This window comes from Rhinopithecus roxellana, chromosome 1, assembly GCF_007565055.1.
Source record: "Rhinopithecus roxellana isolate Shanxi Qingling chromosome 1, ASM756505v1, whole genome shotgun sequence".
NCBI classification, from domain to species: Eukaryota; Metazoa; Chordata; class Mammalia; order Primates; family Cercopithecidae; genus Rhinopithecus; species Rhinopithecus roxellana.
In genome coordinates, this window is record NC_044549.1 from 56,158,448 (window position 1) to 56,183,893 (window position 25,446).

The 25,446-nt window shown below is 56.0% G+C and overlaps 3 protein-coding genes across 12 annotated transcripts; all 3 read left to right on the forward strand.

Annotated features, from left to right (window-relative positions):
- The first annotated feature begins 64 nt into the window (after positions 1–64).
- On the forward strand, positions 65–11,842 carry RASSF1 (Ras association domain family member 1). 8 transcript variants are annotated; one of them, XM_010369121.2, is made up of 7 exons: positions 65–534; positions 3,034–3,140; positions 3,454–3,855; positions 9,463–9,567; positions 9,761–10,058; positions 10,168–10,283; positions 10,890–11,841. In XM_010369121.2, exons 1-7 carry the CDS (start codon positions 285–287, stop codon positions 11,034–11,036), a joined length of 1,425 nt encoding a protein of 474 aa, XP_010367423.1. In that variant the 5' UTR covers positions 65–284; the 3' UTR covers positions 11,037–11,841. The 8 variants fall into 8 exon arrangements, with proteins under 8 accessions (XP_010367423.1, XP_010367429.1, XP_010367436.1 ...); XM_010369127.2 differs by lacking the exon at positions 9,463–9,567 and having other exon boundaries at positions 10,890–11,842; XM_010369134.2 differs by lacking the exon at positions 3,454–3,855 and having other exon boundaries at positions 10,890–11,842.
- An 821-nt stretch (positions 11,843–12,663) lies between these two features.
- TUSC2 (tumor suppressor 2, mitochondrial calcium regulator) lies at positions 12,664–16,900 on the forward strand. Its single transcript, XM_010369150.2, has 3 exons — positions 12,664–13,685; positions 15,344–15,464; positions 15,620–16,900. The coding sequence occupies exons 1-3, from the start codon at positions 13,540–13,542 to the stop codon at positions 15,683–15,685; spliced, it is 333 nt and encodes a 110-aa protein (XP_010367452.1). The 5' UTR covers positions 12,664–13,539; the 3' UTR covers positions 15,686–16,900.
- Positions 16,901–18,888: 1,988 nt separating this feature from the next.
- Positions 18,889–23,939, forward strand: HYAL2 (hyaluronidase 2). 3 transcript variants are annotated; one of them, XM_010369166.2, is made up of 5 exons: positions 19,021–19,142; positions 19,981–20,390; positions 21,217–22,183; positions 22,702–22,791; positions 23,204–23,939. In XM_010369166.2, exons 3-5 carry the CDS (start codon positions 21,263–21,265, stop codon positions 23,612–23,614), a joined length of 1,422 nt encoding a protein of 473 aa, XP_010367468.1. In that variant the 5' UTR covers positions 19,021–19,142; positions 19,981–20,390; positions 21,217–21,262; the 3' UTR covers positions 23,615–23,939. The 3 variants fall into 3 exon arrangements, with proteins under 3 accessions (XP_010367464.1, XP_010367468.1, XP_010367474.1); XM_010369172.2 differs by having other exon boundaries at positions 19,981–20,187; XM_010369162.2 differs by lacking the exon at positions 19,981–20,390 and having other exon boundaries at positions 18,889–19,142.
- The last annotated feature ends 1,507 nt before the right edge of the window (positions 23,940–25,446 follow it).

Genomic DNA, 25,446 nt, shown 5'->3' on the forward strand with positions numbered 1-25,446 from the left:
TGCTTTGCGGTCGCCGTCTTTGTGGCCGTCCGGGGTGGGGTGTGAGGAGGGGACGAAGGAGGGAAGGAAGGGCAAGGCGCGGGCTCTGGGAGAGCGCGCCTAGCCCCGCCTTCGGGCCCCAGAGTCCCCGCACCCAGGTTTCCATTGCACGGCTCTCCTCAGCTCCTTCCCGCCGCCCAGCTTAGATCCTGGGGGCGGCGCTGAAGTCGGGGCCCGCCCTGTGGCCCCGCCCGGCCCGCTCTTGCTAGCGCCCAAAGCCAGCGAAGCACCGGCCCGACCGGGCCATGTCGGCGGAGCCTGAGCTCATTGAGCTGCGGGAGCTGGCACCTGCTGGGCGCGCTGGGCAGGGCCGCACCCGGCTGGAGCGTGCCAACGCGCTGCGCATCGCGCGGGGTACCACGTGCAACCCCGCACGGCAGCTGGTCCCGGGCCGTGGCCACCGCTTCCAGCCCGCCGGGCCCGCCACGCACACGTGGTGCGACCTCTGTGGCGACTTCATCTGGGGCGTAGTGCGCAAGGGCCTGCAGTGCGCGCGTGAGTAGCGGGCCCCGCGCGGGTCAAGTTGCGGCAGAGGGGGTCGGTGGGGACAGCTCCCGAGGTCCGTTACTTTTCCGTTACTTTCGCCCCATCGCTGAAGAGTGCGTGAAAATTGTTTATTGCTTGTCGCACTCCACTAGTATTGGGGGCACAGATGAGTAGAGGTGGCAGCTTATATAAAAATATGCTGATTTCAAGTTTCTCATCTTTAAAATGCCTTGGCCTTTCTTGAGAAAGGGTTTGTGCCTACTGTCCTCGGAGTCCATCTTCCCAGGCTTGCCTCTTCTCAAACATTCACTCACTGTGACCCCCTCCAGAACCTTTGGGGTGAAGGGAAGTTACCCACCTATGGGAGGGAGCCTGGAAAAAGTTAGAACCTTGGGTGCGCCCCCTGCAAGCAGGAGTTTTGTTGAGTATTTAGCAAACACCCTTGAATCAGATGCTAAAATATGGAAGGCAGTCACACACCCAGCAGTCCTTCTGCACCCCTGGGAATCGCCAGCAAGCAAAGGTTGCTCTCCCCTAGCTAGACACCAGCTGGAATCACCAGGGGCGCTTTTACAGCCCTCCCACCCTCTAGCCTGGATCCCACCTCAGACCCATTGAATCAGCTGCTGGGAGTGGACTCTAGGCAGCAGTAAATTTTTAAAAATCCCCAAATTATTGTAACATGGAGTCTGGGTTGAGCATCAGTGCTCTGACCCATTTAGGAACTAGTGGATGGATGGTGTCCCAGGTCTGTATGTGCATGGAGACCCTCTCATCTGGTACAAGAGGACATCACACATTCAGCAGGGGGGAGCACAAAGTTGTGACAGAATACAAAGAATAAACAAGGGCCGAGCACAGTGGCTCAGGCCTGTAATTCCAGTACTTTGGAAGGCTGAGGCAGGTGGATCACCTGAGGTCAGGAGTTCAAGACCAGCCTGGCCAATATGGTGAAACCCCGTCTCTACTAAAAATACAAAAAAATTAGCGAGGCATGGTGGCGGGTGCCTGTAATCCCGGCTACTCAGGAGGTTGAGGTGGGAGAATTGCTTGAACCCAGGAGGCAGAGGTTGCAGTGAGCTGAGATCACGCCACTGCCCTCCAGCCTTGGGGACAGATTGAGACTCTGTCTCAAAAAAAAAAAAAAAAAAAGGAAGAAAGAAGGAAGGAAGAAAAAGGCTGGGACACTGCAGCATTCTCAAAGAGAAATAAAGTGGCCATGGAGATAAGAAGCAGGATGATTTGGGCATGTTTATCAGAGGTAGAGACAAGGGGGGAATCAAAGATAAGTTTGAGTTTTTGTTTCCAGTAACTGGGAGCATAGTGGCCATTTTTGCTGCAAAGAGGAAGCTGGGCAAGGGTAGCAGTGAGGTGGAAGAAAAGGGAATTAAATTTTGGCCATGTTCACTTGAAACGTCTTTTAGACATCCTAGTGAAGGTACTGGCACGGAGGATCTAATCTGAGTGTCAGTGTTTCAGCTGTGGATCTGGGGCAGAAGACTGTGTAGACAGACCAGGCCAGCGATCAGGACTGAGCCCAGACTTCATCGTGAGATACGGAAGTTGAGTCAGAATCTGCAAAGGAGCTGAGCAGGAACTGCAGGGGGGTAGGAGGAAAACTGGCAGTGTAGCCCCTGGGAGTCAAAGGGAGCAAGCTTCAAATGATGCTGAGGGGGTGAGAATGGAGAATGGAACACTGCATTCCATTTGGCAGCACATAGATCGCTGAGGACCCTGTCCTGGGCAGTTTCCTGGAGGGAGAGGCAAGCCTGGCTGAAGTGGGTAGACGGGAGAGTGAAGGCGAAGGATTAGAGTGTATAGAGACCAATGTTTTGGTCTGAGGGGAGCAGAGACAGATGACAACCAGAGGGCAGACGTAGGTTAAAGGTGTTTAGTTTTTCCTTCAAGTAAATGGGCAGATGTATTCCATAGAAGTTCCCAATGAAGGGCCAGGCGCGGTGGCTCACGCCTGTAGTCCCAGCACTTTGGGAGGCTGAGGCCGGTGGATCACCTGAGGTCACGAGTTCGAGACCAGCCTGGCTAATATGGTGAAACCCCGTCTCTGCTAAAAATACAAAAATTAGCTGGGCGTGGTGGCGGGCGCCTGTAATCCCAGGTACTCGGGAGGCTGAGGCAGAAGAATCGCTTGAACCCAGGAGGCGGAGGTTGCAGCGAGCCGAAATCGCACCATTGCACTCCAGCCTGGGTGACAAAAGTAAGACTCCTGTTTTTGGTTTTTTTTTTTAATTGCCAATGAGGAAAGGGGAAGCTCTGTGCTAGGCGACAGAGATCCAACTGTTGAGCAGGCCTCTGCTGTGGCCTTCCGGCCGGTTTCCAGACGCCCAGGGTGGCCAACATTAAAGTCCGCATAGCAGTGTGAGGTAAAACACTGAGGCCGGGCTTGCGGAGCCTGGCGGGCAACGGCCCTCTTCCTGGGGCTTCCCTTCAATCTCCGGGACATTTCCCCGACCTGGGACTCCTCCGCCTCACGGCCAGGCCTCTCTACAGATTGCAAGTTCACCTGCCACTACCGCTGCCGCGCGCTCGTCTGCCTGGACTGCTGCGGGCCCCGGGACCTGGGCTGGGAACCCGCGGTGGAGCGGGACACGAACGTGGTGAGCGCGGGGCCGAGGGCGTATGGGAAGGGCGAGGACGGGCAGGCCACAGCGCAGGCATTCTCGAGGGCTGCCTGGGTGCTGCACGCAAGGAGCGTTCTAAGTGCCGATTTCCCGGCGGCAGAGAGAGGCTAATTCTGAGCGACGCCTGGGAGGGGTGCCTGGATTGCCGGTTCCGCAAGGACTCCACCGGCTTCTAGCAGACCCGGGCCAAGGCGGACGCAGGCTCCGCGCACGCGCACTTCCCGCACCTTCCCGCCCTCGCCTTGTGCGCTTGCGCGGACGCTGGCACCCGCCCCGTTCCCTGTGGTAGGTGGGGTCTCTGAGTGGAGCTGCCGGAGCGATGAGGTCATTCCTCGAAGCTAAGTGTGCGTGTCCCCGCCCCGGCGTTCCTCCCTCAATGACACAAGAGCTAGTTCCCGGCGATCTACGTTTCAGTCTTAACGGTTGCGGCGCGGCGCTGGGCCAGGCGCACGCGCACACTGACACGCGTACACGCACGCACGCGACCGGGGCGGTGGTTGGCGGCTACGGACGCGCGGGACCAGGGGGACGGGCGGGTGCGGCGATGGGCGAGGCGGAGACGCCTTCTTTCGAGATGACCTGGAGCAGCACGACGAGCAGTGGCTACTGCAGCCAAGAGGACTCAGACTCGGAGCTCGAGCAGTACTTCACCGCGCGAACCTCGCTAGCGCGCAGGCCGCGCCGGGACCAGGTGGGAGCCCGGGGGTGCCGGCGGGGGGCGGGAGGCGGTTGCTGAAGCTCCGCCCTCCCCGGTCCGTTGCCGCGTCCTGGGTCGGTGGGCAGCCCCACCCTCCCGGCTACGTGGCTCCCCGCGTGTCCTGGCCGGTGGCCTGCCCGCGGAACTGTGTGTAAGACCCCGATTCCACCGCCTCGATACTGGTTGCCTGGGCCCCCGTGGTTTCTGTCACAGACAGGTTGAACAGGGAAAGCAGCTGTGTGGCTTGTGGTAGACCTGAGCCGGGCATTATCAAGCTATGAGTAAAGCCGACCGAGCAGTCTGGACTAGCACCTCGATTTCCGAGTTCAGATGCTCCTGCTCCCTCCTTGGGGAGACTAGGGGAGGAAGTGGAGAGGGAGGAGTCCTCGCCAGGAATTGAGAACTATGTTTAGGAAAACTGAGAGGCAGAGAGAGATCCTGCTCCTCCATATACACTCCTTTATGGAGCCAGCTGAGCCCTCGCCTCTTCCCTGTTCTGGCCTGTCACCAGCTGCTGGAATGTGAAAGATTCTGATCCCTTCCTCTAGGTTGGATCTGGAGAAAGATTTGGAAATGGATAGGAAAGAAGTCTTATTTTGGACCATAAGCATTCAGGAGCACTTTACCCACAAGAAGGGGGAAGGGTAGATTATAAAATACCTAAAGAGGTGGAAAGAGATCCAGGTTACTAACCCAGGACTGTAAGGTGTCTCGGAACCTCCTAGGTATCCCCATTATTAGAGAACTCTGTGCCAGATGCCATGGGTGTGACCACCAGGCTCAGAGAACCAGGCCCAGGCACCAGGAAAAAGAAATAGGGACTGTGAAGCTCAGTATGCCTGGCAGCAATGGGGCAGAAATCCTTATTTAAGTAAAGAAAGTGGAGTTGTGAGTGATGCTTTGGATAAAATTTTACAAAATTCCTTACAAAAGGGGTAGTGCTCAGCATCCCAAAATCTTAGCCCAGAGCTTGGGTGCAAGGGTTGAGTGTAAACCCCTGGGCTTGTCTTCATGTCACTCAGTCCTGAGCCATTTTCCACTTTGGAAAGGTGGGAAAACCACAAGACACTAACCAATTGAAAAGGAGGGCTAGCCACAGAGGCACACACCTGTAATCCCAGCTACTTGGGAGGGTGAGGCAGGAGGATCACTTGAACCTGGGAGGCAGAGGTTGCAGTGAGCCAAGATCGTGCCACTGCACTCCAGCCTGAGTGACAGAGCGAGACTGTCTCAAAAATAAAGGAAGCCAAGTGCGGTGGCTCACACCTCTAATGCCAATGCTTTGGGAGGCCGAGGCAGGCGGATCATTTGCAGTCAGGAATTCGAGGCCAGCCTGGCCAACATGGTGAAACCCTGTCTCTACTAAACATACAAAAATTAGCCGGACATGGTGTTGTGTGCCTGTAGTCCCAGCTACTTGGGAGACTGTGAATCACTTCAACCGGGAGGCAAAGGTTGCAGTCAGCCAAGATCGCGCCACTGCACTTCTGCCTGGGTGACAGGGTAAGATTCTGTCTCAAAAAAAAAGAAAGAAGGCTGGGCTTGGTGGCTCATGCCTGTAATCTCAGCATTTTGGGAGGCCAAGGCAGGCGTATCACTTGACGCCGAGAGTTCAAGACCAACCAGGCCAACACAGCAAAACCCTGTCTCTACTGAAAATACAAAAAAATTAGCCGGCCATGGTGGTGTATACCTGTTATCCCAGCTACTGGGGAAGCTGAGGCAGGAGAATCACTTGAACCCAGAAGATGGATGTTGCAGTGAGTCAAGATCGGGCCACTGCACTCCAGCCTGGACGAGAGAGCAAGACTCTGTCAAAAAAAAAAAAAAAAAAGAAAGAAAAGGAGGCTAAGAAGCCCTAAGTCGTATGTAAAATAAAACCATCAGTTTTAGGCCGGGCGCAGTGGCTCACACCTTTAATCCCAGCACTTTGGGAAGCTGAGGTGGGTGGATCACGAGGTCAGGAGTTCAAGACCAGCCTGGCCAAAATGGTGAAACCCCATCTCGACTAAAAATACAAAAAATTAGCCAGGTGTGTTGGCAGGTACCTGTAATCCCAGCTACTTGGGAGGCTGAGGCAGAGAATTGCCTGAACCCAGGAGGCAGAGATTGCAGTGAGCTGAGATCACACCACTGCACTCCAGCCTGGACAACAGAGCAAGACTCCATCTCAAAAAACAAAACAAAAACAGTTTTCATGGACAGTGGTAGAGTGGAGGGTGGGTCCCTATGGTGCAGAAGGGAAATTCCATGGTCCTGCTGTGCATCCAACTGGGATGGCTGTTGAAGCCCTCTTCTAGCAGGCAGCCTTGGAAACAGAAGAAGAAACTCTTACTCCTTTAGAATCCTGGAAGGGCTGTGTAGTGCCTCTAGTCCAAGTCCCTTGTTTTCTGAGTGAAGATAGGGAAGTTCATTTCCAGAAGGGAAGGGGCTGGAAATGAGGTCACTGCATCCCAACCCAGGGCTCCTGGGTCATCCAGGAAGGAAAGAAGGAGCAAGCTTTCTCATTCTTAGGTAGGAGCTCAGAGCCATCCCTGTGCCCTCCCTGTTCTGCAAACAAAGTGATCTTCCTTCTTGCCCTGGTACTAGAATCTGCCTGGCATTTCTTCTACCCCTAGTACTCCTCCCATCTGGTTGCTTCTTCCCATTGGTGTACTGAACAAACACATCCACTGCTTTATTCACAGCCTCTGGCCCTCATTTTTTCCAGGGCCACACCATTTTTTTTCACTAACCCGACAAGGTTGCCCACTGTCCCCAGTAAGGTTTGTGCTGGGGTTTTCACTCCAATGCTCTTCTCCATCCAGGAGACCTTTGGATACTTGGGGAAGCAAATGAGCTTTAGTTCCCACCCTTCCCCCTTTACCTTTTTCCTGTGAGGCCCTGGCCTCAGTTCTCAGCCCCACATCCTTGCTGGCTGCAGAATAGCAGCGGGTTCTGGGTGAGGAGCATTCTGCTAAAAGGCTCCACCCTGCTCCCTCATCTGTCCTCTCCATTTGTCCCCATCAGATGGTTTAAGCGCTTAAGGGGACTCCAGGGCGGAGTCAGGGAGAACCCTGGCTCTCCTGGGCTGGGCACAAGATCATTCTACAGGAAACCTTGTGGGAATTCTTCTGGGACAAAATATTGGTCAGTGCTGAGCTTAGCTGTGTCTGTGACACTCCCATTCTAACTAGGGCCTGTCTGACATCAACAGGAAGTTAGGCTGATGCAATGGGGCCAACCAAGGGAGTCTGGGAGAAGAAAGTCAGTTCAGAGGCCTGGCTGCCCTGTCCCACACTCCCTTCCTGCAAGAATCTAGTCCCTAGATGAGGTGGGGAGTGAGTGGTGGAGTTAAAAATCTTGGCCGGGCGCGGTGGCTCAAGCCTGTAATCCCAGCACTTTGCGAGGCCGAGACAGGCAGATCACGAGGTCACAAGATCAAGACCATCCTGGCTAACATGGTGAAACCCCGTCTCTACTAAAAAATACAAAAAACTAGCCGGGCGAGGTGGTGGGCGCCTGTAGTCCCAGCTACTTGGGAGGCTGAGGCAGGAGAATGGCATAAACCCGGGAGGCGGAGTTTGCAGTGAGCTGAGATCCAGTCACTGCACTCCAGCCTGGGCGACAGAGCGAGACTCCTTCTCAAAAAAAAAAAAATCTTTGGGCCGGGTTCAGTGGTTCATGCCTGTAATCCCAGCACTTCGGGAGGCCAAGGCAGGTGGAACACTTGAGGCCTCCGGAGTTCAAGACCATCCTGGCCAACGTGGTGAAACCCCAGCTCTACTAAAAATACAAAAATTAGCTGGGTGGTGTTGTGGCGTGCGCCTGTAGTCCCAGCTACTCGGGAGGCTGAGGCAGGAGAATCGCTTGAACCCGGGAGGCAGAGCTTGCAGTGAGCCAAGATCCAGCCACTGTACTCCAGGTTGGGCGACAGAGTGAGGCTTTGTCTCAAAAAAAAAAAATCTTTCAGCCAAATCTCTGGACAGCACTGGCAGGTGCAGAAACCCACAAGGAAGCTGCCTGTGTACCTCTGGCAGATTGGAGCCTGGCCTAAAGCTGCCTTTATGTGCAGCTTGGGTCAAGATTAAACATCATGTCACAGTGATTTTTCTCACTATGTATGAGACGTGGAGAGCTGGCTCCAAGTACTACTCTGTCCACTGGTGGCTGGACTACTGATGTGCACCACTCTCCACTCTTCTCACCTGCAGTGGGTCATGGCCCTGTGCCGGGGCAGAGGAGAAAAATAGGCTGCTTTCTCCAGGACAAACCCTCACTCCAACTCAACTAGGGTGCTGTGATCAGAATGTGCAATTGAGGTGTGATTTTTTTTTTTTTCCGAGACCGAGTTTCACTCTTGTTGCCCAGGCTGGAGTGCAATGGCGTGATCTCAGTTCACTGCCACCTCCGCCTCCTGGGTTCAAGCAATTCTCCTGTCCCAGCCTCCTGAGTAGCTGGGATTACAGGCATGTGCTACCACGCCTGGCTAATTTTGTATTTTTAGTAGAGACGGGGTTTCTCCATGTTGGTCAGGCTGGTCTCGAATTCCCAACCTCAGGTGATCCACCCGCCTTGGCCTCCCAAAGTGCTGGAATTACAGGCATGAGCCAGCATGCCCAGCCTGTTTTAGTTTTTTGTTTTTTGAAGCAGGGTCTCACTCAGTTCCCCAGGCTGGAGTGCAATGACACGATAATAGTTCACTGTAGCTGCAATCTCCAGGGCTCAAACGATCCTCCCACCTCAGCCTCCTGAACAGTTGGGACTACAGGCACACACCACCACACCCGGCTAATTGGTTTTTTCTTTTTTTTTTTTTTTTTTTTTTTTTTTTTTTTTTTTTTTTTGAGACGGAGTCTCACTCTGTTGCCCAGGCTGGAGTGCAGTGGCCAGATCTCAGCTCACTGCAAGCTCCGCCTCCCGGGTTCACGCCATTCTCCTGCCTCAGCCTCCCGAGTAGCTGGGACTACAGGCACCGCCACCTCGCCCGGCTAGTTTTTTGTATTTTTAGTAGAGACGGGGTTTCACCGTGTTAGCCAGGATGGTCTTGATCTCCTGACCTCGTGATCCGCCCGTCTTGGCCTCCCAAATGCTGGGATTACAGGCTTGAGCCACCGCGCCCGGCCGGTTTTTTCTTTTTTTAGTAGAGATGAGGTCTTGCTATGTTGCCCAAGCTGGTCTCAAACTCCTGAGGATCAAGTGATCCTCCTACCTTGGCCTCCCAAAATGCTGGGACTGCAGATGTGAGCCACCACACCCAACCAGATTTTACTTTAAATGAGACTCCCTCTTCAGAGTCCCTCAGCTGTTCCTGTCCCCTGGCCATGCTCCTTCAGTTGCCCCTGCTTCTGTGGTATCCTTAGGGCTACATTCAGTGCTGAGGCCCTAGGCAGGCAGCAGAGAGAAGCCAAATGATTCTGCCTTTCTCTTATCCACCCATAGCATGCAGAACCAGGAGCAGTAGTGGGTTCAGGGTGGGCACCAGCTGGCAGCTATGTATATATATACATCAGGGACGGGGGGCCAAAGGCAGTCAGTTTCTAAGGACTGCCCCAGAGGCCATTTTTCAGAGAAGCTCTGGGTTCCTCAAGGGCCCTGTGTCCATGCTGGCCCATCTTGCAGGATGAGCCTGTGGAGTGGGAGACACCTGACCTTTCTCAAGCTGAGATTGAGCAGAAGATCAAGGAGTACAATGCCCAGATCAATAGCAACCTCTTCATGAGCTTGGTGAGTTGACTGTGCAGAAAAGGAGTGTGGGGAGGAGCAGGTACCCAGCTGTGTGCCTGATACCCAGAGGGTCACAACTGAGGTTATCTTGGGTAGGCCCAAGCAGTAATTTGTGCATACCCAGCCTAGCCCCAAGTAGACTGACATCTCACCTGGAACCTACTATCAAGGTTTGATTTCTCTGTTTCTTTAGAACAAGGACGGTTCTTACACAGGCTTCATCAAGGTTCAGCTGAAGCTGGTGCGCCCTGTCTCTGTGCCCTCCAGCAAGAAGCCACCCTCCTTGCAGGATGCCCGGCGGGGCCCAGGACGGAGCACAAGTGTCAGGCGCCGCACTTCCTTTTACCTGCCCAAGGATGCTGTCAAGCACCTGCATGTGCTGTCACGCACAAGGGCACGTGAAGTCATTGAGGCCCTGCTGCGAAAGTTCTTGGTGGTGGATGACCCCCGCAAGTTTGCACTCTTTGAGCGGGCTGAGCGTCACGGCCAAGGTGGGATTCCCACCCCACCCTGCTCTATGTGAGGGTATATATGCATGCATCTGTGCATGCAGGGGCTGAGCAGCTGGCCCTGTCTCTGATCATTACTTCCCCTTCACAGTGTACTTGCGAAAGCTGTTGGATGATGAGCAGCCCCTGCGGCTGCGGCTCCTGGCAGGGCCCAGTGACAAGGCCCTGACCTTCGTCCTGAAGGAAAATGACTCTGGGGAGGTGAACGTGAGTACATGGTTCTCCTTAGTTTCTTGGTTGTCACTAGATGGGACTGATGGGCTGTAGCTACAGTAAGGCTTGGAGGAGGAAATGTGCTGGAGGACAAGCCCTGCAAAACAGTTCCAGGAGTGTATAGGCATTGTAACTAAAGCAAAGGCTTCCAGACCACTCATACCAAAGCCTAGGGTTGTCCCAAGAAGCCAGGAAGAATTGTCTTGGTGCTTTGGTCTTTCCTGGTGTGGAAAATCTGGAGATCCAGGAGTCCATCTAATGACATGAGAAGGCCCCCTTCAGACTTTTTACCTGGAAGCTTTCTGGCTTCAAGGTATTAGGCCTGTGGAGTGGAATTAGACTCAGAATGTGCCTGACCTGTCCACAGGTAATTGGGGAACATCTGATTTGGTTGCCTCAATAAGGTGACCATTTTGTAGGGCCCATCTTCCATACAAACTGCTGTCAGGGATCCTAGCAGAGATCATTCAGCCAAAAGCCTGACATCAGAAAGCCTAGTCCTAGCTTGTGTGAACATGAGGTGCTAGTCTTCTCTGGGGAGGGTCTGCTGACTTGGCCATCCCTTCTGCAGCCTGTACACTCCCCTTTCGCCCCTTGCAGTGGGACGCCTTCAGCATGCCTGAACTACATAACTTCCTGCGTATCCTGCAGCGGGAGGAGGAGGAGCACCTCCGCCAGATCCTGCAGAAGTACTCCTATTGCCGCCAGAAGATCCAAGAGGCCCTGCACGCCTGCCCCCTCGGGTGACCTCTTGTACCCCCAGGTGGAAGGCGGAGAGCAGGCAGCACCAAGTGCATGCCGTGTGAGTGTGACAGGGCCAGTGGGGCCTGTGGAATGAGTGTGCATGGAGGCTCTCCTCTGCTGGGGGAATGAGCCCAGAGAACAGCGAAGGAGCTTGCCCCCTGTGTCCACCTGTGGGTATAGCCAGGTATGGCTCTGCACCCCTTGCACCCCTCTGCCCCTCATTACTGGGCCTTGGTGGGCCAGGGCTGCCCTGAGAAGCTGCTCCAGGCCTGCAGCAGGAGTGGAGCAGACAGAAGTCTCTTCAATTTGTGTCTCAGAAGTGAGAATCTTGGAGATGCTACAAACAGAACAGGGTCGTGTTTGCAGGGGTGAGGGCCCTCATCTATGGGGAAAGGTTTTGGATCTTGAATGTGGTCTCAGGATATCCTTATCAGAGCTAAGGGTAGGTGCTCAGAATAAGGCAGGCATTGAGGAAGAGTCTTGGTTTCTCTCTATAGTGCCAACTCCTCACACACCCTGAGGTCAGGGAGTGCTGGCTCACAGTGCACCAAGTGCCTTAATGCCTCATATGAGGAGGATGTTCCTGGGCCAGGGTCTGTGTAAATGTAGGCACTGGCCCAGGTTCATACCTTATTTGCTAATCAAAGCCAGGGTCTCTCCCTCAGGTATTTTTCATGAAGTGTATGAATGTATGTAATGTGTGGTGGCCTCAGCTAAATGCCTCCTGTGGGGAAAGGGGTGGGGGTGACAGTCATCATCAGGGCCTGGGGCCTAAGAGAATTGGCTGAATAAAGATTTAAAGATCCTCCTACTGTTGGAATCTTTTATACATACAAAGTTTTTGTAGAGACATGAGTCTCCCTGTGTTGCCCAGGATCCTCCCAACTTGGCCTCCCAAAGTGTTGGGATTACAGGTGTGAGCCACCCCGCCCAGCCTGGACTCTCTATTATAGGTGGAGAGCTGCAGTTGCCCCTCATGGTGCCAGAAGTTGCCAAGGGTGATGGACAGGCTCACAGGTGTCTTGCAAAGTCACCATGGACCAGTCTGTGAAGAAGATGTAGTATGCATATATACTCGGTCATCACTCAGCTCCCTGGGGCTCAGGTTGTGGTGGAAACAAGAATGGACTGCAGTTAGAACTCAGGGAAACTGGCCAGGCATGGTGGCTCACGCCTGTAATCCCAACACTTTGGGTGGGCTAGGCGGGCGGATCACTTGAGGCCAGCAGTTCAAGGCAAGCCTGGCCAACATGGTGAAACCCATCTCTACCAAAAATACAAAAAAAGATTTAGCTGGGCATGGTGCTGGGCAGGGCACCTCTAGTCCCAGCTACTCAGGAAGCTGAGGCAGGAGAATCACTTGAACCCAGCAGGCAGAGGTTGCAGTGAGTGGAGATCACACCACTGCACTCCGATAGAGCAAGACTCCGTCTCAAAAAAAAAAAAAAAAAAAGGCCAGGTGCAGTGGCTCAGGCCTGTAATCCCAGCACTTTGGGAGGCCAAGGCGGGTATATCACCTGAGGTTAGGGGTTCAAGATGGCCTGACCAGCATGGTGAAACCTGTCTACTAAAAATTTTTTTTTAAAATAGCCAGGCATGGTAGTGGATGCCTGTAATCCCAGCTACTCGGGAGGCTGAGGCAGGAGAATCGCTTGAACCCTGGAGGCGGAGGCTGCAGTGAGCCGAGATCGTGCCACTGCACATTATCCTGGGCAACAAGAGTGAAACTCCATCTCAAAAAAACAACAACAACCGAGAAACCATCCCTTCAACACACACACCACGCTCTGGGAGAAGGTGTGGTATAACCCCTTCACCAAATACTGAGCTGACACCTTGGACTAGACACTGCTCATGGCATTGAGGATATAGCTGTTAATAATTCTTGCTTTCATTAAAGCATGGACTCTGCTGGGTTTGAAAACTCTGAATTCGAAGTTCTTCACACCTGAATGTAACTACGCGAATCTGGCCAGTTCCTTAATTTTCCTTCAACTTTGTTAGTTCACATAAGCGGGGCAATCGCAAAAATACAGCTGTGAAAATAGAAGCCAGATGGGCACCCAGCGGTCTGGCCTTAGGCCCTGAAGTGCTGGTTGAGGATTGGTGGTTGAGAAGGCCTGCTAGGCCTGAATTCAGGTGTTGGGGGACGTGGGAGCCGCCAAATACACCCAAGAGACCGGGAGGACTCACTGCCACCACTTTCCTCCGTGGGAACTGTCCCAGTTGGTCAGATCGCGGCTCGCTGGGACCCGAGATCTCGTAACGCATGCTGGGATGCCCAGCATCTAAGGGCGCCCATTGGTCCCGTCCCCACGACTTGAGCAACAGCCAATCCGAGGGGGTAGCGTGCGGAAGCGGAAGTGAGGTTTCCGTGGAGACAGCAGAGCCTGCAGAAGGCGGCGGCGGCGGCACCTGCGAGCAGCGGCTAGGGCAGGTTATGGTGGAGCGGACTGCGCTGTGAGCAGAGCGGCCGCGGGGCCCGCCATGCGCCGGCGGCCCTGACATGGGCGCCAGCGGGTCCAAAGCTCGGGGCCTGTGGCCCTTCGCCTCGGCGGCCGGAGGCGGCGGCTCAGAGGCAGCAGGAGCTGAGCAAGCTTTGGTGCGGCCTCGGGGCCGAGCTGTGCCCCCCTTCGTCTTCACGCGCCGCGGGTAAGGGCATGGTTCCACCCTGGCGGGGGGAACAGGCGGGCGGCCAGGCGTCCCGCGCCACGGGGGAACTTCCACCGCCGTACCCCACTACAGCCAAGCCAGGACGACCCCTATATTTTGAGCCCCATTGGGGCTAGGGGTGGAGAAAGCCGGGTAGTGGTCTCCTGGCGGCCTGGCCACTCTGGAAGTCTCCCTAGGGAAGAGTGGGCCTGAGGCTTGTCACTGTGCAGACCCTCCGCACGGTAAAGCTAAGCTAGGGCCTCCATAAGACCTCAGGATCTCTTCCTTTCATCCCTTCCGGCTCAGCCTGCATACTGAAGGCTCCTAGCCTCCCTTTCCCCCCAGTTATTCCAAGGGGATAATGACCCTGTTTAGGCTGCTTTTCCTGACAGTAGTGGGACTGAACCTCTCAGAGTAGTGGCTGGGAAAGCAGGGATAGGCCCCAGTACTGGGGGTAAGGCTGAGGAAAAAAGATCCTCACCCAGTTTTGTTCTCCAGATCCAGAGCGCTGACCTACCCACCCAATCCCCACCCCAGTCTCCCAGAGGCCCAGACAAGACAAGACAAGACAAGAGTACCAGATTCGCTTGGCTGTAGTGGGCTCCTGGACATGGGCGCTCCCCGTGCTGGAGATTTGGCTGTAGACACCAGGAAGACCCAACAGTGGCAATTCACCAGCCACCTTGGGTGTGGGATCAGGGGAGACACAGCCTCATTCTTTTGGGCTTCTTCCTAGCTTAGGCATTTGCTATTTCAGTCTTTGACACTGGGCCAGCAGCATCTTCTGCAGTGAGACCAACATGCCCAGGCCACCACCCTGCCCACTCTAGAAGTCCTGGGTGAGGGTAAACGCCTGATATTAGAATGGCTGCCCTTGCTGAACAAATCAATGATGAGAACTGGCCTTGGTGGCTAGCTGGATGGTGTGCTCTGGTGTGGCCTCTCTTCTTGGGGGTCTGACATAGTAGCACTGCCCACCCATCACCCCTCTTTCCACTTTCTTCTAGTAGACCCCAAACCTCAGGCAAAGGATTCTCCAGGCATGCCAGGCACGGTGGCTCACGCTTGTAATCCTAGCACTTTGGGAGGTCAAGGCGGGTGGATTGCCTGAGTTCAGGAGTTCGAGACCAGCCAGAGCAACATGGTAAAACCCCGTCTCTACTAAAATACAAAAAATTAGCAGGGTGGTGGTGCGTGCCTGTAGTCCCAGCTACTTGGGAGGCTGAGGCACGAGTGTTGCTTGGACCCGGGAGGCAGAGGTTGCAGCGAGCTGAGATCGCGCCACCGCACTCCAGCCTGGGCGACAGAGCGAGACTCCGACGGAGCTTCCCGAGTAGCTGAGACTACAGGCGCCTGCCACCACGACCCGCGAATTTTTGTTATTTTTAGTAGAGACAGGGTTTCACTGTGTTAGCCAGGATGGTCTCGATCTGCTGAACTCGTGATCCGCCCGCTTTGGCCTCCCAAAGTGCTGGGATTACAGGCGTGAGCCACCGTACCCGGCAAAAATTTTTTTAAAAAAGGATTCTCCAGGCATATTATCCTCTTTTCTTCCCACTTGGGGTTAGGAAGACCACAGACTTCCCTGTGGCCTGTGACATTTGCCATGCCTAGGTGTGGGGCTCCAACCCAGCCTGTTCCCCTCTCCCTCTGTGCAGCTCTATGTTTTATGATGAGGATGGGGATCTCGCTCACGAGTTCTATGAGGAGACAATCGTCACCAAGAACGGGCAGAAGCGGGCCAAGCTGAGGCGAGTGCATAAGAATCTGATTCCTCAGGTGAGGGGCTGGGCAGTGGTCACAGAGCCTACAGTAAGCTTGTGGAGGTAGACCCAGATGGGATCTGTTGTCATGGTGGGGGGGATCTGGAACAAGGAAGCTTCCTGAAGTAGAGGCCCTGAGCTGACCCTCACTAGCCTCTGTTTCCATGGCAGGGCATCGTGAAGCTGGATCCCCCCCGCATCCACGTGGATTTCCCTGTGATCCTCTATGAGGTGTGACCGTGGGAGGTGGCAGACGGAAGCACCCCCTGCCCCAGCAAGAAACTCCCAGGCTCAATCAAGGTGTGACTTCCATTGAGGAGCCCAGGCTGGGGCCACAACCCTGAATAAACTCCATTGGCCCATAATCTTCAGCTGTGAGCGGGTCAGTCCCGCAATATTAGTTGGGTGTTAGTTTGTGTATGGACAAGAGGTGGTTGGTGGGTGGTGAAGGCCAATGGCAGAGTTAGCACCCCACTCTCCCCAGCCACCCCTGCAAGAAGCACGGCAGGGCATATACCAGTCAGGAATGCCCGTTACCTGGTTCCTTGCCTGGTCTGCCTTCTTCCAAGTTTGCCTGGGGCCTAGCCCTGCTAGAGGCTACAGCACTTTACAAGCAAGGTATGCCTTCTTCCAGCCCCTAGGCTGTGGGCACTGTATACAAGTAGGAACTTCCTTTCCTTCACTTCCCTTTTAACCCCTAGTCAGAGCATTTCAGCCGTTTGCTACCTCGATTCCTCCTGTGTTGGACAGAGGCTGGGGGCAGTGCCAGCCTGATTCTTCCAACCTACCTGCCATTTGTTTCCGCCTTCAGATGGATGGACAGTTTGCTGGCTATTGATAGGAGTAGGGACTGGGTGGGGGCTTCTCCCTCTACCCAGGGCTGGGCTGATCCCCCTACTGCAACTAATTGTTCCCCCCCCCACCCCAAACCCCCAGTTGAGGAATTGAGAGGGTGCAGGCTGGGGTTAGGACATGCTGCGGATGCTTGTGCCTATGGGGAGTTACTCCAACCCACCTATTCTGTCTAATCCCCATGGCTTTGCACCAAATCCTCCACCCCTCCAATTGGGAGGGGACTGTTCACCACATTGTGGTAAGGGACAACACCCTAAGGCTGGTGCCAGTAGTTATGAGTAGCCTACCACCCCCTCCCTTACAGTAACCGCCATCCCTTCAGGATCAGTCAAGGGAAAGTACTAGAGCCCCTGGGTAGGGAAAGATAGGAGAGAAAAACCGTAAAAGGAATACTTATAATGTGAAGGTTTGTAAATAGTCCATGATGATGTCGTGGCAGAGTCTGATTTCTATATAGAGGTGACTTTTGTTTTTTAAGTACTGTGCAAGCTCTGTGCTTCTAGAATGTGGGAAGTGGCTTGGGGAACATGGCCCCCAGCCTAGGAAGACTGTTGTGTTATTTGTTCAATTTCAATAAAATGATTTGTAGATCCTGCACATGAGAGTGGCATCCTGTGGGGCTGTGACACCCAGTGTCTAGACCACCACCTGGGCTCAATAGGTAGGCCTGGCACAGGACTATGACCAGCAAAGCCCAAGGGTAAGTCTGAGCTCAGCCTGTGGCCATCCCAGCTGTGGCCAGCAGGTGGCTGTGTGTTCACACAGACGTCACTGCAGGCCTCCTGCAGGGTGGGAGGGCACTCACTTATCTGTTGTGATCCATGTGGTGGTGACCCTTGGAATCAGAAGGCCCTGGGATACTTCACTGAGGATTGGCCCTACCTGCCTGACCTAAGGTGAGAGAGTGTGACCCCAGATAGTTCTGGAATATCTGTGTTAGCTGCAGAATTGCCAGCTGACCCTAAGTGGGGTCATGGCCTGACCCCCATGGACCTCAAAAGCCCAACTTTAATGGACAGCAGCCAGATAGGTGTCCCCACACCCTTGGCCTACTGCCAGGCTCAGCAACCCAAACTCATGTGCCTTCTCTGAGGCCTGCCTGTGGACACCATGGGAGAATGAGCTCAGTCTTACGTTTCAGCAAGCAAGGCTCAGCCCACCAGTATTGCCCCTGCTCTCTGTTGCCCCCATCTTCTCACCACCTGCAGCCTGCCCTCTGTGGTCATTCTGCCTGCACTTCTCAGGGGCTGCTATGAGGCAGATTCTCTGCCAGGCTTAGCCTTTGACTATCAGTCCAACTCCCAGTTAGAGAGGAGAGAATTCAGGGACAGGCTTCTGACTGTAGGGAGTTGGTCTGCCAGTCTTTTGGAGGTTTGAATTTGTCAAGCCTAGAGCAGGATCACCATATCCAGCCTGGACTTGCAGTTCTGTGGGGTGCCTCCCCATATCCCCCATAGGATGCCAAACATGAGGCCCTGTCATCCTCCATGGTCCCCCTCTACTGGCTGTTCAAGGCCCAGGGCTCTCCCATGCCAGATAGCATCCTATCTCCTACCACCACTGTCCCAGCCTGGGGGAACTCCCTGTGCTGGGCCTGTTCAGCTGACCCCAACACTGGAAACAATGGAGGTCAGGCAGCACTTCCCCACTCTCTCCCGCTGGGCTGTGCTCACTTCCTTCCTGCTGGCTGCCTAAGGAAGTGTCCCTGCCCTGGGACAGTCTGGCCTAGCCTTTGTTTCCCCAGGGGTCCCCACCCATGGAGCTTCCAAGGCCTCTGACCCCTGTGAAGCCAGCACAGTAGTACAGGGACACTGCACCTTCCCCTACCATGTCATGGACTCCTTGGTCCTCAGGGCCAGACTCTAGGGCATTCACCTAACCCTCACACAGCCTTCTGTTGGGGGAGAGGCTCCTGGGCATTGGGCCATTGGGTTGTTGAGGGGTTGGCTCTGGGTGATTTGAGGGTAGGTAGATTTGTCTGCACCCCTGGAGAGGTCTGCTGGAACCTTGCTGCAGTCATCCCTAAGGCCAGCCACAGGAACACCCCTGCCAGAGGAATATACCCCTTACCTCATCCATGTTGTAAGGAGTCCCCTACTCTGTGTAGTGGACTCTGAAATACACCCAGGGATGAACTCCAGCAGGAAAGCACTCGGCAGAACCCTCCCAGCTGGTCCCCTCCTTCCCAACCCACACAGTCACACCAACACATTGTCCTGTCACACAGGATGCGGAAGCTCTCAGTGGAAAAAAATGGACTCAGCTACTGGAAGTCCCCCCGACCCTCCTCCCAAGGCTAGTTCCCTTCTTTGGCACCTGCTCTGGGGGACCATCAGCTGAACAACCCCCAAGTATTTTGACTCTCAAAAGCACCACCACCTGACCCCATCCTCTCACACCCTACTGTATTTGAGGATGGGCCCCAAGCCTAGGGAAGGAGTGAAGAGGTTCCCTAGTGTTGGAAGCTGTGGGTGTGGGGGAGATTGGCACCTGATCCTGAGCCCATAGCTTTCCTGTCACCTGGCGCAGCTGGTGGGACCAGATCCTACTCGGGAAGGGTGGGGAGGGCAGCCAGCCAGCAGGGCATTCTGGAGGGAAACAGGGTCAAGGCGATCTCCTCCCCCGCGCCTGTTCCTGGCCCTTTCCTCTCAGGGGGCAGCAGGAAGTGAGGAGAAAGGGCTGGGATGGGAGGCGGGAGCGGATGGGAGGGAATGGGGTTTATCAAGTCCTCGACGGGCTGCCCAACGGGCAGCAACTAGCGCAAGTAGCCTAGCTGGAGAGGCTCACCCCAGGAAGGAGGGAGGCCGCCGACCGACTGGGCCGACGGACTCCCACACAGGTGAGCCCAGCGCAGACGGCTGGTCTGCACCACCACAGCACTCCCTCCCTCTCCTGGCGCCTGGGAGGGTTAGGGGCTGGTGGCGCAGACGTGGGCCCTTTGGGGAGCTGAGTCTCGCACTGGGGAGCGGACATAGGAAGAGCCGAGGTGGTTTCGCACCGGGCTCGCCAGGGTCCAGCTCTAAGCCTGCCGCCCACCGGGAGGGGCCAGTGGAGCGTAGGGGTCGCTGGATACGGGATGGAGGCCCTGGGAGACCCCTCTTGCTGGCTTTCTTGGAGGTACAGCCAGAAACTGCTGCAGGGGATGGGGGCCTCCTCGGGGTTGAGGGAGCCGGGCTCCCAAAGGACCTCAGAGACCGGCCCGCCCTGATGCGAGTCAGGCAGAGGGGGCGGCCAACTTCCTAGACCCTTCTGAGCTTCCCTGCCCCAACCCCTGCTGGCCACGCCGCGACCTACAGCTGGGTTGCCAGGATAACGACTGCCTCGGCCCTTCCCGGGCGGGCTAAGAAGTTGTGCTTGGCCCCTTCCTTCAGTCTTGCAGGGGGCGGGGCCTCCCTTTTCACCGCGGACCTGACAAGGGGGCCCCTGATTCGTGGGAGGCGGGGCATTACTGTCCAGGAGACCAGAGGTCGCCTCAGGTCAAAGTCCCTTTTTCCACACAAAGGGGCCCCATGGCTGGCGTCTACGTTCGGGGGTGCAGAGCTAGATCTGCTGCTGTCCCCCCGCCAACCTCGGAGTACCGCAGCACCTCCTGATGGTCGAGCGGGACAACGCCTCCTCCCATTTCCCCCACCTTTCTCCCAGTCCCCCTGCCCCGTCCCTCACACTGTCTCTTTAAGGGGCTGGCGGCGCCGCGGAGCGGGTAGGACTGAACCACCGGCCTCGGGCTGCAGGGGGAACATTTCAGGCTGACTTACGCTCGTGGCTGAGACTCCCACAGAAAACCCTGCTCAGAGGGGCATTAGGGTCCCAGATGGGTGGCTACGTTTCTCTGCAGAGGACCTGGGGATCTTCGAGCCCGAAACGCGGCACCGGCACCGAGAAAGGTGAAACACACCTTCCCGCCTCGGTCGCAAGTCCAGTCCCGGGTCCACCTCCGCACTGGAGTCTTAAAGGGCCAGCGGGCCTAGGGGCGGAGCCAGGAGAGGTGCTGAGCCGGGGCCGCGCCTGGGCGAACGGCCGGAGCGGGCTGGGCTGGGCCCGGGATGGCGGTGTCCCTGGCGCGGGTCCCGGTGGCGCCCCGCGCGAGGTGAGGGCGGGCGGTACAAACCTGGCGGCTCTCTCCCCTTGGGCTGGGGTCTGAATCCCCGGGGGTGCTCGCGGAGAGGCGTCCCACAAACCCCACCCCCACCCGACCGGGCGCTGGCCCCACGTGCGGGGCGGGGGCGGGGTCCCGCACAAAGACCCGGCGGAGCGCGCTCTAGCCCTGAGCGGCCGGGAGGGGGAGGCGGGCGCGCGCATTCCCGGTGGCGGTGGAGGGACGGGCCGGTCGGCCGGCGCAGCCGTGGGAGGTCCGCTGCCCCTTTGTCCCCGCGGGTCCTCCAAGCCGGGAGAGTGTCAGCTCTCTAGAGAAAGTCCGGACAGCCTCACTCTTCTGCGGGGCGGGTGTTAACACAGATAGAAGCCTCGCAGCTGCGTTCCTTCCAGTTTCCTATCCTCTGAATGAGCTGTTCCCTGCTTTACCCAAATGCTATAGTTTCTCTGGATCAAGGGTTCTTCACGGTGTACAGGGTGGGCATCAGGGGTTCAGGGTTCTCTGAAACCATGTACTGGATGGTATGCAGTACATGCTCACTCTGGTGAGCCTAGATTATCTAGTTCTTAGAAGGGTCACAGACCTAATAGAGACTTCTCCCGAGTCGTAGGCTACCTGCTCCAGAAAGGACCCCTGTGTTTCTGGCAGTGAGTTCCCAGGGTGCCTTGCCTGCCCTGCAGTGGCCTGTGGTCTCTCAAACCTATTACAGCCATGAGCACAGTGCCCCCACACAGCATGGGCTTCGGGAGCATAGATGGGCTTGAGGGGGGCACTTCCAGGATTTCCTAGACTGACTTGTTCTTCCCCACCCTTCTTCCAGTTCCTGAGCTGGTGCCAGGCAGGTGACACCTCCTGCAGCCCCCAGCATGCGGGCAGGCCCAGGCCCCGCCGTTACACTGGCCCTGGTGCTGGCGGTGGCATGGGCCATGGAGCTCAAGCCCACAGCACCACCCATCTTCACAGGCCGGCCCTTTGTGGTAGCGTGGGATGTGCCCACACAGGACTGTGGCCCACGCCTCAAGGTGCCTCTGGACCTGAATGCCTTTGATGTGCAGGCCTCACCTAATGAGGGTTTTGTGAACCAGAATATCACCATCTTCTACCGCGACCGTCTAGGCCTGTATCCACGCTTCGATTCCGCGGGAAGGTCTGTGCATGGTGGTGTGCCACAGAATGTCAGCCTCTGGGCACACCGGAAGATGCTGCAGAAACGTGTGGAGCACTACATTCGGACACAGGAGTCTGAGGGGCTGGCGGTCATCGACTGGGAGGACTGGCGACCTGTGTGGGTGCGCAACTGGCAGGACAAAGATGTGTACCGCCGGTCATCACGCCAGCTGGTGGCCAGTCGTCACCCTGACTGGCCTCCAGACCGCATAGTCAAACAGGCACAATATGAGTTTGAGTTCGCAGCACAGCAGTTCATGCTGGAGACACTGCGTTATGTCAAGGCAGTGCGGCCCCGGCACCTCTGGGGCTTCTACCTCTTTCCTGACTGCTACAATCATGATTATGTGCAGAACTGGGAGAGCTACACAGGCCGCTGCCCTGATGTTGAGGTGGCCCGCAATGACCAGCTGGCCTGGCTGTGGGCTGAGAGCACGGCCCTCTTCCCATCTGTCTACCTGGACGAGACACTTGCTTCCTCCCGCCATGGCCGCAACTTTGTGAGCTTCCGTGTTCAGGAGGCCCTTCGTGTGGCTCGAACCCACCATGCCAACCATGCACTCCCAGTCTATGTCTTCACACGGCCCACCTATAGCCGCAGACTCACAGGGCTTAGTGAGGTATGTGTCTCCAGGGCCCTGCCTTTTTCCTCCTTGAGGATCCACTGCACATTTGGGTTATCAGGGGCCACTATAGGACTATATTTGTAGTTTATTGGCTGCTCCACATTCCCTCAAATCATTCTCTCTGTAACCTGAAAAGGCGACATCATTATCCCCATTTTTCAGATGAGAACAATTGAGGCACAGAGATGCTGAGAAGTTTGCCCAAAGCTTCCCAGCAAATCCAGAGCAGAGCTGGGACTGGGGCCCAGGCCTTCTAACTTTGGAATCCATCTTGATAGCTGCACCTAGGCTCAAGTGTGCCTTGGCTTCGGAAACTGAGGCCCAAAAGTAGGGTGGAAATGGACTTAAACATTTAAAAAGGAAGCAAAACAGATGAGCCTCTGCCTGTAGGTGAAAAAGGGGTTGAGCTGTGAGTTCAGTAGGTTGAAACAGGCTGGGACTTGCCCTCCCCATCTGTTCCTCTCACCCTGTGGTCTCAGTCTTCCCCAGTGACCATCCCTTTTGCTGCATAGATGGACCTCATCTCTACCATTGGCGAGAGTGCAGCCCTGGGCGCAGCTGGTGTCATCCTCTGGGGCGACGCAGGGTACACCACAAGCACGGTAAGCGAGACCCAGCCTGCTAGAGCTCAGTCTACGGGACAGGCAGAGAGGGCCTTTGGCTACCAATCTCAGGTGGGCAATCCTAGTCCAGTCCCCTTGTCTGCCCCACCCGAGGCATCCCTGGTCACGACAGAGAAGGAGGTCACCCCCACCCTGCTCTCAGGAAAGAGGAAATGCTTTCCTGAACAGCTGTTGAGTTCCGCCCTTCCCCATCTGCCCAACGGGGTTCCGGTCTCTGCCCCCACCCACTTCTCGGCAGGAGCAGGGACTGTGTGGCTCAGGTGCAGATTGAATGTATAAATGAGTGCAGTTAAAATAAGGCATAGTCATCACAGTGTGGATACAGTTTCCATCTGGGCCTGTGGGCTGAGGTCGCTGACCCTGACCTGTGGTCCTTGGCTTCTGCCTCCAGGAGACCTGCCAGTATCTTAAGGATTACCTGACACGGTTGCTGGTCCCCTACGTGGTCAATGTGTCCTGGGCCACCCAATATTGCAGCCGGGCCCAGTGCCATGGCCACGGACGCTGTGTGCGCCGCAACCCCAGTGCCAGTACCTTCCTGCATCTCAGCACCAACAGTTTCCGCCTAGTGCCTAGCCACGCACCCGGTGAACCCCAGCTGCGACCTGTCGGGGAGCTCAGCTGGGCCGACCTTGACCACCTGCAGACACACTTCCGCTGCCAGTGCTACTTGGGCTGGAGTGGTGAGCAATGCCAGTGGGACCATAGGCAGGCAGCTGGGGGTGCCAGTGAGGCCTGGGCTGGATTCCACCTCACCAGTCTGCTGGCTGTGGCAGCCCTGGCCTTTACCTGGACCTTGTAGGGGTCTCCTGCCTAGCTGCCCAGCAAGCTGGCCTCTACCACAAGGGCTCTCTTAGGCATGTAGGATCCTGCAGGGGGTGGACAAACTGGAGTCTGGAGTGGGCAGAGCCCCCACGAAGCCCAGGAGGGCATCCATACCAGCTCACAGCCCCCTGTTCTAAGGGGGAGGGGAAGTCCCCTGGGAGGCCCCTTCTCTCCCTGCCAGAGGGGAAGGAGGGTACAGCTGGGCTAGGGAGGACCTGACCCTACTCTCTTGCCCTGGATAGTTTATTATTATTATTTTGGGGTCTCTTTTGTAAATTAAACATAAAACAGTTGCTTCTCTGCTTGGATTTTGTATGTGGGCTAGAGTGTGTGAGAGATTCCAGAATCTCTCATGGGGTTTGAGCTCAGCTCTGTCTCTATGAAACCCTCTGCTGGGGACTTCTCATGTAAGATGTATTCACCAAGACGGGCGGCCCAGAGCTGCCCACTCTGGAGCTGTTCTGCTGGAGCAGGAGTCACTGGGAGTGGGGGGACCCACATTCCATCCCAACACCAGTGACCTTGCTTTCTTCATATTGGTTGCAAGGGAGTCAGGCCCAGCCTTGTGTGAGGGACGGGGCTCATTGTGTTTCTGCCACTTGCCCCTGTCTTCTCAGCTGGACCAGTGCCAGCCTCCTTGCCAACCCAGGGAGAAACGTTTCATCTTCCCTGCTGTTCCCACAGGCAAGGTTGTCTCCTCCAGTCCCTGCTCCCAAGGGCAGTGGACACCAGCCACATACACCTCTCATCAGGGTCACAGCCCTCCCTCGGATCTGGTGGTGGGAGGTGAGGGGATTGGGATCTGAATCCTGAGGTTCAGTCCCTGTTCCATTCTGGAGATGCCTGATGGGGCTGGGAGGTGGTATCTTGGGCCTGGGAGCAGGAACATCTTCTAAGGTCTGCTCCGTCCTGGCTGTGAGAGAGTATGGCTAGTCTCAGGTTGTCCCTGAGGAAAGAAGGAGCAGCTGGAGTTGCCAGACCAGCTCTGAGCTGCTTCACTAGCCCTGCCTCTGACAGGAGTGCATTCTGCCCCTCCCCTCAGCCATGGGTCCCGCCCATGTCCGTGATGACTCACCACGCAGCCCTGCTTCAGGAGGCTCTGGCTCTGGGGAGACAGATTCAAGAAGCCATTGAGTGGCCAGGGCAGCCAGCAGCAGGGGAGCAGGGGTGGTGCCCTTAGAGATTCTTCCCACATTGGGTTCTGAAAGGTGAGGGCGGCAGCTCGATGCTCGGGAACAAATCCTGGGCAGAGGCTGAAGGAAGTTGGAGAGGGTGAAGGTGAACAGTTCGGGGCTGGGGTGTGGCTTAGGGGCTGCTGTGGACAGAGGCAGGAGGGACAGCCCGAGAACAGCACCAGGCCTGACTTCGCCTAATGGTGGAGACTGCCTCACTCATTCAGTAAACGCTGAGCATGCAGTGTGCCTGTGCTGGGCTAGGTGCTGGGGATGCATCCGTGATGCATCTGTGAACCACACCAACAAAGACCCCTGTCCTTGTGGGAGTGACAAAATAGAGGTAGATGTACACTAGATGCAAAGACAAAGATGCCAGATGGGAGAAACAAGCCTGGCCAAGCCAGTGCCAACCCAGGCTGTAAAGACATCCTTCCCTCACCTCTGATGGGTAGAGAATGGAGAGAAGAGAGTGAGGTGGTAGCACTGGAAAGGTGACATGGTAAATTCATGCAGTGAAGAAGGAGGTGGACACAGAAGTGGAGGGGTCCCAGGTGCTCATGGCCATGGTGGGGGAGGCCAGGCTGTAGAGAAGATTCAGGTGTTGGTCAATAAAATGATGGGCCGGGCGCGGTGG

Coding starts and splice junctions, on each gene's coding strand:
- RASSF1 (XM_010369121.2), top strand. CDS start 285: ATGTCGGCGGAGCCTGAGCTCATTGAGCTGCGGGAGCTGGCACCTGCT. Junction 10,059..10,167: donor GGCTGAGCGTCACGGCCAAG/GTGGGATTCCCA, acceptor TCCCCTTCACAG/TGTACTTGCGAAAGCTGTTG. Junction 10,284..10,889: donor ATGACTCTGGGGAGGTGAAC/GTGAGTACATGG, acceptor CGCCCCTTGCAG/TGGGACGCCTTCAGCATGCC.
- TUSC2 (XM_010369150.2), top strand. CDS start 13,540: ATGGGCGCCAGCGGGTCCAAAGCTCGGGGCCTGTGGCCCTTCGCCTCG. Junction 13,686..15,343: donor TTCGTCTTCACGCGCCGCGG/GTAAGGGCATGG, acceptor CCCTCTGTGCAG/CTCTATGTTTTATGATGAGG. Junction 15,465..15,619: donor ATAAGAATCTGATTCCTCAG/GTGAGGGGCTGG, acceptor TTTCCATGGCAG/GGCATCGTGAAGCTGGATCC.
- HYAL2 (XM_010369162.2), top strand. CDS start 21,263: ATGCGGGCAGGCCCAGGCCCCGCCGTTACACTGGCCCTGGTGCTGGCG. Junction 22,184..22,701: donor GACTCACAGGGCTTAGTGAG/GTATGTGTCTCC, acceptor TTTGCTGCATAG/ATGGACCTCATCTCTACCAT. Junction 22,792..23,203: donor CAGGGTACACCACAAGCACG/GTAAGCGAGACC, acceptor TTCTGCCTCCAG/GAGACCTGCCAGTATCTTAA.